Source organism: Stigmatopora nigra, chromosome 12 (genome assembly GCF_051989575.1).
Source record: "Stigmatopora nigra isolate UIUO_SnigA chromosome 12, RoL_Snig_1.1, whole genome shotgun sequence".
Taxonomy (NCBI): Eukaryota; Metazoa; Chordata; class Actinopteri; order Syngnathiformes; family Syngnathidae; genus Stigmatopora; species Stigmatopora nigra.
In genome coordinates, this window is record NC_135519.1 from 155,042 (window position 1) to 166,133 (window position 11,092).

The 11,092-nt window shown below is 40.2% G+C and overlaps 1 protein-coding gene across 1 annotated transcript in view; it reads right to left on the bottom strand.

The window, feature by feature from the left end:
• Positions 1 to 608: 608 nt before the first annotated feature.
• The window catches only part of ddx51 (DEAD (Asp-Glu-Ala-Asp) box polypeptide 51), a 38,832-nt gene continuing 28,348 nt past the window's right edge, over positions 609 to 11,092 (bottom strand). The window contains exons 10-16 of the mRNA XM_077729549.1: positions 9,113 to 9,308; positions 8,939 to 9,054; positions 8,735 to 8,851; positions 5,059 to 5,160; positions 4,907 to 4,970; positions 2,809 to 2,943; positions 609 to 987 (exon numbers count right to left, since the gene is read on the bottom strand). Coding sequence (XP_077585675.1) covers positions 964 to 987; positions 2,809 to 2,943; positions 4,907 to 4,970; positions 5,059 to 5,160; positions 8,735 to 8,851; positions 8,939 to 9,054; positions 9,113 to 9,308 — 754 coding nt within the window. The 3' untranslated portion in view covers positions 609 to 963. The remainder of the gene's footprint in view (positions 988 to 2,808; positions 2,944 to 4,906; positions 4,971 to 5,058; positions 5,161 to 8,734; positions 8,852 to 8,938; positions 9,055 to 9,112; positions 9,309 to 11,092) is intronic.

An 11,092-nucleotide genomic window follows, 5' to 3' on the forward strand; every position in this document is an offset into this window, starting at 1 on the left:
TATATTGAGTATTTATGTTGATAAAGTTAATGATTTTGTATAGGGGGACTTGAGATAAGTTTAGACACCCGGGGGTATACATATAGTTTGGTGTATTTATACACGTAGTTTATTCCCCTGTCTAGACTTTGATTACATCAGTTCTGACAGTGGCACACTGCCTTATTTCCTGTATTTTGTGGGTGTTCTTTTGAACACCTGTCTGGGAGGGTGGTTTTACCATGTTTGAGGGTACCACTTTAATATCTTTTGCTTCCCCTATGTTATCCCATAGTCCAGCTTTTGGTGGACTTTTTTGTAAATAAATTATCACTGAAAGCTACTTGCAGTGTCTGACTCATCCATGACTGAATCCTTCTGGTGTGGCAGTTGCGACTCCTTGGTATATCTTACCATCAGGGGGAGTCATAACAGTGTGTAAGCTCAAGCTTTGAGCATTTGCAACGAGTATCGATGAGTATGACTGACCAAAATTGTTAAATTCCTGGTCTCATGTGTTAGTTTAAGCATTACACTCTGCAGATTCCATATTTTCTTCAGTGCACACTGCAGTGCTTCCGCTTAGTCATTTTTGCTTGAAGTTAGTTGCATGAATTACGCTCGAGCACTGCTATTTTGAGTTTTTATTTTCATATTTTCACTTTGGTTTACAATGTTTTAGCAAAGACAACACCCAAACATTGCCTAAAAGTATTCCTGCTTCTGTATACATGTACATAATTGTATACACGTATACTGTGCTATGCATGTAACTGAATTTTTCTTTCTCATCTAACCCATTTTTCAAAAAATAATCTTTTTAGCGCAACAATTGTCTTTTGGTTGAAAACAAGGTGCTTGTATTTTTTAAATGAGTGAACCATATAATAAAATGAATTGCAAAGTGTGTTGAACTTTCTGTAAGTACAGTAACACATTATCCGCTCGTTTAAATGATCTTCTGTCAGGTGGTAACAGATGGCATTATTTCATGTTGGCCTTTTCTTCCTGAAAATAAAGAAAGGGCAACATATTCAGAGTGCTTCTCTACATGCCTTTCTTCTATGATGTTTGGTTATACAATATTATTCTATTGTACTTTTCAGGCTGTAATATGCCTTCTGAATGTAAATCATATCAGCTATAAAAATGCAGAATAAAGAGTGAAAAAAGTCAGACAAGTTGCATTGCATTGGGGAGGGTTGGGGGGGTGTTATGGGGCCACCTATCTGCTAATTTGATATGATATTTAATTAATTTTAATGTAATGGTAATAAAAATAATAATTTGTGGTACAACAAGCAGAACGGTTAAATGTGTGTAGTGATTAAAAACTAGTTTAATCAGTATCAATGTATTAAACTAAAAGGCTTCTTTGCAAAATGATTATTTTCTTCCAAAACACATGAGTCCTATTTGCAAATGATAGGATCCCAAAAAGCACATACTTTGGTCTCATTAAAGGGACTAAGTGAATGACCCTTTGCAGGCACTCAGTGCATTTTGACTGTAAGCGTATTCACGCCAGCTAAGTCCGTAACTCACTTTCTATAGTCCGGTTAAGTTTGTCTTTGCAATTTTTGTAAACAACACAGGATTTGGCAACAAACCTATATATTTGTAAACTACATTCCATCATTGGACAAAACCGTCTGAGTGTAGTAACACAGTAAAATACAAAAGTTAACAATTACTGAGCTCTTGCTTGCACACCCATGCTCATATTGATGTAGTTCATCCAATGACAAGCGTTTGCGGGACATTTAGCGAATTAGATGGTATTGATGCAACATCTATGTTGTGTGGGCATGTGCTCAAATACCTACAAGACAATGTCTCCTCATGGATCCATGTTGAACATGTAGTAGATTATGTAGTCATGTAAGCCAACACGCTGCTAAGCCAAACAAAATTTCCCATAATGCCTGTGGCTAGGGAAGCCTGTTATGTACAAATAGGTGTGTGAATTCAGCTATAGTCTGAAACAGTGCAATCGCTTTCACTTGTAATGCCTGGGGGTAGGGAAGCCTGTTATGTGCAAATAGGTGTGTGATTTCAGCTTTAGTCCAAAACACAGTGCAGTTGCAGGAACGTGGCATTCATCGGGATTGGGGAACTACTACTCAATATTCACCACCTCACTTGAAATTATTGTGGTAGTAATTATTTTTTACTTCCAATGTAGGTATTTTCACACCTATAAAACGCACCGTGTGACAAGGCACAATCTCATTTGCCGTGACCGGACGTTTCGTCGACGGACATTTCGCCGTATGGACAATTCGTTACCGGATTCGCTTGCTCTCAAAATTTTGGGGTCTAAGAATATACTTTAAAAAGAGGTTAAATATATAAGCAGGGGTGGGCAATTAATTTCACAAGGGGAATTAACCTGTGGCTATAATCTTACATGTATATGTTCAATAATTTGTATAGTGGTACAAAGGTACCGGTCATTCCAGCTTTGGCGAAAGCTCAAACAACTGTACTGGCCGACACTTGAAACCAGTCATCCACAATCCATTGTAACTTACGACATCCATCAATCCCCTAAGCCTTTGATTCTCCTCGATTTAATGTCGGCATCGACTGTTCATTCCAAATTGTCACGTAACGCGTGTGACGCTTATCAGTTAGCAAAGCTGTTAAATTGTGTTCAAATAAAACCAGTCACTCTATTCATGGCCATACAAAAATTTAATTTAGTGCACAGAGGGATTGGGCTCATTAACCAATTCAGAGAAAAATTTAAGATCTAAGTACGCCCTATAGGTGTGAAACTACGGTATATACATTTGAAATGAAGCCATATGCACTCAATAATACAACCTTGATGACCGTAGCAAGCTCCTGCAGGGTTTGTTCATATCGGCCTTCCATACACCTTAGCTTTGCAGGTTTAATGACCTGTTTTTGGATTCCCAAACTCCCAGCTTTGGTAACCATCTGAAGGAAGTTCTTCTCCTGAGGAAAAAAAAAAGTTAATTTCAGCCAGTTGTTTGTGCAATCTCCTAATACAGGCACAAATTTAATGTGAAGTAAAGCAGTTGTCCTCAACTCCTAAAAACGACTTAACACAAAATCAGCTTGAATAGGTTTCTGGGCTACCAGCTGCAGTCCCGGAGGAAGACGAGCTGAGTCGGGTGGACGTGGACTGGATTGAATAACTTTATTCATACTGTATTCGAGAAATTACATTGTGGCAGTAGCAAGAGGGTGATTCGACAGAACTGCAAAGCAAAAAGGCCAAAGTACAAAGCAAATCAAAGTAATGGAATCATCAAATCATTAAAACATAAAAGCAGCAAAAACACAAAACGAACAAGAGTGGACAGAGCTACCGTGGCCGCCGGCTGCCGCTTGAACAGCGCCATTTTGGTTGTGGTAACTGAATCGGACTCAAAAGACGTTGTTAAGTTGGACAAAAACTGGAACCACACACAGGAAGTCTTCCACGAGATGGGGAACTTCTGCAAACTGTGACCGAGGTGGAGAATATGCCGAGTCGCTGTTCCAAGCTTACCCGCGCAGTTACTCCGTAGACATAAGCTGAAAAAAACAGCAGCAGGGCAGAATTCCTCGACTCCATTGATGGTAGGGTCGGACAGCTCTTCCATCCCATCCCACAATGGAATGGCTGGTCAGAAGCGTTGCCTCTTCTCTCGGCACTTATGTCCAGCTCCGGACCTCTGGCGGAGACGAGGAGTTGCTCCTTCCGCTTCATATTGTAACAGTAGTCCCATGTGTGTGACAGTGTAGGCTGGCTGCCCCCCGTAAAAAAAAAAGAAGTGGCCGAAAGATGCCAGGCTAACAGAACAAGGAAAGTTGTAAAAACATTAAAGTAAAAAGTACAAAGTAAAGTAAAAAAGAATGTATTAAGAAATATTAAAATGTCATTTTAAAAAAAGATGGAAGGGCTGTAAAACATAAAAAATATAAGAGCCTGACACCCTTGGTCCAGAGCTACTGCCACAGGCTCCCGCTTGAACGGCGCCATCTTGGAAAAAAGCAGCGGCACATGAAAATCTGGAAACACGGCATACTCACAGAGCGTCGCCAGACTTATTTGTGGTATGATTGTGTGCAAGTGTAGGTGCAACAGTGTTGACAGATGAGGATGGGGGATCCCGCTGAACTCAGTGTTATATTTAAAATGTGATGGTTGGTGTTGGTTTGGAGTCTTTGTCATCCGGCGACTGTGAAGTGCAGCGTGCCATTACCGCCTGATCTCCAAACTTGAGTGTCAACAGTGCCTCGTGTGCGAGAGGTTTAAAATGGAAATATATTTTTTTCTGGTAGACAGGCAACAATTGACTTGAAGACCACTACCACTCCATGGACCACTGATGGAGAGGCATATGTGTCCAAATATTCCTAAGTACTATCGCTAACGGATTTTAAGAAAAAATAATAAATGCCATTTGTAAAAACATTATTCTGGACTGATTTCTAGCGTGGCAGCATTACACTTCTGTAACTGTTCCAACAGAGAGTGAGTACTTAGATTACATGATATTCATCTCGTACTCAGGAAATTCACTTTGTTGCTTTAGCCAGAAGTTGAAAACAGAGACAGGAAAACTCATGGCAGACTTCAATAGGATAAATAAATAAATATTACATACATACACACACACACCTGTGTGTGTGTGTGTGTGTGTGTGTATGTAAATATATACAATCACCCACCCACCCTGATATTACACTATAATACTTATTTGCCCCACTGTAGGTATTTGTTACTTTGTGAGTAGGTGGTGATATCCCTTTGCCTTCACATCTCTCACTTACCCGTGACCGTCTCTTCTCTCCCACCCGTGCCCGTCCCTCTCCACCTCCAATCCCTCCCTACTCTAGAAAACCTTAAAACATAATATATTTCAAACATTTTGAGAGAAATGTATATGAATGTCTAAATCCTCAAGACCTGTACTCCAAGCAGAATGGTGAAGGCCAGACCTGGTTTTCCGGCTCTTGCAGTTCTTCCAATTCTGAGAAAAGGAACAGGAAATGTTTTTAGTCAACAACATCTAACAATAACTCACCCCTTCATTACTCTTATTTCATATGAGAGCTCGCCTGTGAATATATGTCCTGATGTATTGAGGGGCATCATAGTTCACAACACATTTGACCCCGGAGATGTCAATGCCTCGGGCAGCTGCATCAGTGCTTATCAACCTGCAATTGACAATTGGAGAGGTGAGGCAAGGAAGCACTTTGAAAAAGTACATTATTGAAAAGCATTGCTCAAAAAAATAACAAAAATCGGGAGTACGACTCAATGACAATTAAGTCTTTGCTGTTATCGTTAATCGCTTGAAAAAAGTCGTTTGACTTTTCTTGATTCGAAATTGTGGCTCACATTAACAGCAGTCCATAAACCCTGAGCAGGTTCCAATTTGGCTTGAGAAAACAATTCTGCTGAGATGGCGGTTAGCTTCTTTTTAGAAAACACAAACTTAAAAGAAAGGCGGTGTCATTGGTGCAGTTTTCATTAATTTCAAAAGGGGCATTTGACACCAACCGCAACATACTGCTGAATATAACGTCAAGTTTCAATTTCTCACCAAGCATGCTAAATTTGATAGAATCATACATACAATGCCGAGAAAAAGTATTTACCCCTTCCTGCTTTTTTCCCCGAAGATGGCGCCGTCAGGCGGCAGCAGCTCTCTCCATTTATTTGTTTTTCGTGTTTTACAGCCTTTCTATTTTTTAGAAATAATATTTTAATATTTCTCACTTCTGTATTCCTTGTACACATACGACTGTACACCAACCCACTAGTCTAACTCCATCATCAAATTTGCCACATCTCAGGAGGGGATGAGTCGGCCTACAAAGATGAGGTCAACAAACTGTTCAGGGGGTGATGGGATGTATCCATTAACGACAGAATGCCAAATTATGAGTCCGAATTTATCACTTATTTGGGTATTTTGCCGAGAGAATGCACCTTATGGAAAAGCACTACCAATTTTGTCATACGTAGTTTCTGGGTATAAAGGCAATTAGGCTTTTGTAGTTGATGATGATGACGACAAACCCTATGTCCGATTATTGTTATTATAATGCAGAGACCGGTGGAAGACGTGGAGGGGCAAGAGGGGGGCAGGGGAGTGGGGGCAGGACTGAATCTGTTAAAAAACTGATTCAGTTCCTGTCTCCGAACTCCGGGTCTCTCTCACTGTTGCCTTCATGGCCCGAAATGCCTCTTTGGAGTTTTTCCAGCTTCCTCCTGTAGATGAGCAGACCCAAAAATTGCCTGCCCTTGGAACCTAGCATCAAGGTATATCCATTCAAAATATCACAGACGAGTGGTGATGCAGTTCTTCATGTGCTAGTAGCGCTTTTTACCAACAAAAACCTTCTCAATAGTCAGAGAAACAACACCTTATAGCTATTTAGAGGAAAAAACTGATGTAAAAGACAACAGGATGTGTGTGAAAGCTTGGAAGATGGACTCAACAAGTAATGGATGTTGGATTGCAAACAGCTACATAAAAAGACTGGCAGGGAGCGTCGCATGAGTTATGTGGCAATTTAGAATGGATCGTTGATTCCTGGGCCAAAGTATCAGAGGAAACGCACTGTCAATCCCGGTTGCGCCTAATGTAATCTGTGGTTTTGAGTGAATATTTGTATTCATTATTCGGTTGGCCCCACCTATGAGTGTTCCAACCAGTCTGTGTTTGAGGGTATAAGTCACAACAGTCTCTGTGAGTACAAACAAATTAGTTGAGTATTATGGTATATTATAAATCTCATCTAATTTTCTGAACCGCTTTATCCTCATTAGTCAGGGCCAGCCAATCGCAGGGCACAAGGAGACGGACAAACATACATACTCAAACCCATACCTAGGGGTAACTTAGAATGTCCAATCAGCCTATCATATATGTTTTTGGAATGTGGGAGGAAACTGGAGTGCCCGAAGGAGACCCACGTAGGCCCGGGCAGAACATGCAAACTCGACACAGATGGACATGACCTGGATGTGAAACCAGGACGCCAGAGCTGTGAACTGTGAAATATAAGCGATGTCTAATGCTCTAAAATGGACTTGTACAACTCCCTTCTGTCAACCCCTACAAATCCTGTAAACAGCTTACCAGGAAAACGGTGGGCGTTTGCCAAATAAGGATGTGGGATTGCAGAGGCGCTCTGCTTGTATTTGGCTATATGGGACAAGTGTGTTCATTAAAGTTTGGGTTCTTTCTTCTGAAGTTGAGCAGAGCACGCTGATTCTTCCAAACTCTCCCATACAGCAACTCCTTGTGCAAAGTGCCCTGAATAGTTGAATGATGTACAGTGACACCACCAGCAGCAAAAACATGTTGTAGGTCTTTGGAGCTGGTCTGTGGGTTGAGTTTCACTGTTCTCACCATAATTCGCCTCTGCTTGGCTGAGATTTTTCTTGGCCTGCCACGCCAGGCCTTAACTAGAACTGCTCTTTGATTTCTGCATGTTTCCCACAGTGGAAACTGACAGCTGAAATCCTTGAGCGAGCTTTTGTATCCCTACCCTATACCATGATGTTGAACAATCTACGATTTAAGGTCATTTGACAGTTGTTTTGATGCTCATTTTTCCAATCTTCAGAGAAGATGCTAAGAGAATGACAACATGCAACTGGCCACCTAAACCCTTAGATGCACCAGTGGGTCCAAAATAACCCTGTGAGGTTTTTTTCTTGAAATATCTTCGGACTCAAAATACCACGTGCTACTTCTTCCACATATTTGGTGTGTCTCCCAGGTGGCTTGGGCAAACTTTTTTAAGACTTTTTATGGATATGTTTTAGAAATGGCTTTCTTCTTGCCACTCTTAAATAAAAGGCCAGATTTGTGCCGTTGTGCCAACTGGTTGTTGTCCTATGGACAGACCCTTCCACCGCACTTGTAGATCACTGCATTTTATCCAGGGTGACGGGCCTCTTGGCTGCATCCCTGATCAGGATTTTCCTTGGTCGAGGGGAAAGCTTAAAGTGACGGCCGGGACTTGGGGGATTTGCAGTGGACTGGTACACCATCCAATTCTAAATGATTGCTTGCACAGTGCTCCTTGACATGCTAAAAGCTTGGGAAACCTTTTAGTGTACAAATCCGGCTTTCAACTTCTCCACAACAGTATCTTGGGCCCTGCCTGCTGTGTTTCTTGTTCTTCATGAAGCTCTCTGCACTTTAAACAAAACCCTGAGACAATCTCAGAGCAGGGTCATTAATACGGAGAAATGATTACACACAGGTCGATTCTATTTATTATTATCAGTCGACATTGAATCATTGAAAGATCCTCACTCAACTTCTGGAGTGAGTTTGCTGCATTTAAATTAAAGGGTCTGGATAATAATGCACGTCCCACTTTTCAGTTTTTATTTGTTAAATAACTATATAATATCCAATAGATTTCGTTCCACTTCACAATTGTGTCACAGTTGTTGACTCTTGACAAAAATGTGTAATATTATTTTTATATTTGAAGCCTGAAATGTGGAAAAAGGTGGCCAAATATTCAAAAGGCACTGTAACTGTGCCCTTTGCCAAGTAGGTCCGATTCCTTAGTTAATTGAACACAGTGATATAAGAAGTGAAATGACGTTAATAGGATTTAGCCTATTTTCTCATAAGCCGTATTTGTCTCTAAAATGACTACATTTTTTTAATGATGACTTTTCACATTTCATGAAAACTAACTAAATTCATGTTTTTGAATTAAAATAGATTCTGATAAAAAAAAGATCCATTCTTACAGGTTTATCTTTCCCTGTTCAAATTCTTTCAGCTTCTTCTTTCTTCCTCCAGGGGACAATCGAGAAGAGAACTCTGCGACTTGAACACCACCAAAGAGCTTTACCAATAGGCACAGTCTGAGTAACAAGAAAGTGGAAACATGCTCTTAAACCCCAAATAAAAAAATCACCATTAAAAGAACAAATATGTTGGCTTTCTCAAACCTGTGCGCAGTATCTCTTGAGTTGACAAAACAAAGGATTGGGCTAAGCTTCATGCTCAGTATGAAGTGGAGAATGATAAGAGGTTTTTTGCTTAGTGCAGAAGGCACATAGAACTCCTACAAAAGATCAACACATTCAATATCTCAAGACTGTCTATATACAAACAAGACTCACCGACAGACTTGGAGGGAAGTCAAACTGCTCGGGTTTTTGGTTGTCAATAGATGGTTGAGGGCAGTGACCACTGAGATTGTTGACAGAGCTAAAAAGTCTTGGCTGGTGTAGACCCAGCTGCTGCAATTTCTCTGGGTTTTGAGTGAGTGTAGCAGAAAAAAGCAGCTTCTGAAGTGGCATTTGAGGACGGGACAGGCTGTAATGGAGAAAGGGAGACAGTTCAAACTGTCATATATTTCAAATTTTGATTTTTTTCTAAAATGTAATATTTGGCAGCAAAGTAACTAAATAATTTGTTTTCAGTTTTAAATATAATATTTATTCCAAAATGCTTACTTGGGGTCGAGCAACGATTGCCAAACCGAAAATCGTATTTCAGAATGGGTAAAGAGAATTTTCAGATTTTGCATTGGGCATACTTATGATTCCCCACTGCAATGCCACATGTGAGCTTGTTTTCAGTGCTGTGAGGAACATATTTTTTGACGATACTGAGACTAGCTACCTCACTACGACCCTTGGACCAATACTAAAATTGTTATCACGAAAAAATAAAATCAGTCGATACGACAACTACGGCAAGCATCCCCTGACTACTATTTTCCCGTAGATAAAGTACTGCGCAGTTACTGCTGGGATATAGTTTTTTTTTGTCAATACACACAATGGATTGTGGCCTGGTGATCGGCATCAACACTAGCTAGCTACTATTTGTGAATGGATTGTGGCCTGGCGATTGGCATCAACACAGTTGCGAACCATGGAAGACAGCCCTTGGAATAGTTACGCTAACAACTAGTTAACTACTATTTGCGAATGGATTGTGGCCGCCTGGACGAACGTATAAAACTCAGCGTTTTCGATGACTCATTTGGAGAATTGTTCAATTCGAACACAGACAATAAGGACTTTAATGGATTTGTGGGGGATGATGACGTGTGTAAATTGTAAAATGGCTAAATAAAGTACAACCAAACTCAATTTTGCCCTCCGTTGCCTTTTTAAAAAACATGTTTTTAGCATGGGGGTGTAGCGTGCATGTTTAAGCTGGTATATTTTGGCCATGCCTGCCTGCGTCCTTTGTGTTCAAAATACAGAAATAGCACTCGTTACTGACACTGCGGCAAAAAATATGATGCACCGTATAGTCGTGAAAATACGGTATGTAGGCTAGCGGCTAGCATAACATAGGTAGGCTAGCGGCTAGCATAACTCAGGAAGGCTATCAGTTAGCATAACACACTACACTAGCCTAGTGTCATGCTAGCGCCTTTTAATTTGCAGTTTTGTGCATGTCGTGTTTTTATGCACCGATAAGCCGTACCTTCTATTCAGACATCATTTTTGTGTCTGACAAAAACGGATTATATGCGAGTAAATATGGAATTTGGGTGTCAATTATGTCAAACATGAAACAACAATGCAGAAAGTTTTAATTTTTAAAAAATGGCAAATAGTACCTGGGTGGTTTGGATAAATTATTTTTTTTAGAATAAGCATAATTTCCCTAGGCATTGGGAGACATGGTGTGTTTGCAGTGCACGAAAGGCTTTACCTGTTCGGTCCTGGGCGGGCTGAATATGCTTTGTCACGTCATATTAACGATTATTAGAATATTTACGTATGGCCTAAGCATTGAATAATTGATGTCAGCTAAATGAGGTTGCTTTCTACGACTTTGAAAGCATTAGAATTAAGGAATTTCAGGTTTAAAACTGAAAATTACAGTGTTCAATTGGGTTAAATGTTAGAGTACAAATGTAATGATTGGCTAGGGAAAAAAAAGCAGGGAATTGACAATTCTCCAAGCTCCAAAACCTCTAAGAAACAGAAGATTATTGTAGATCACTTAGAGAATGTGGCTCCTATTTCTAAAACTAATTTGAGGAAATTTGTAAATTGGCTCTATTCTTCACTAAATGCCCAAGATTTTAGCAGGCATTTAATGGCAATCAGCAAGTGCTATTGTATAGTAAATGT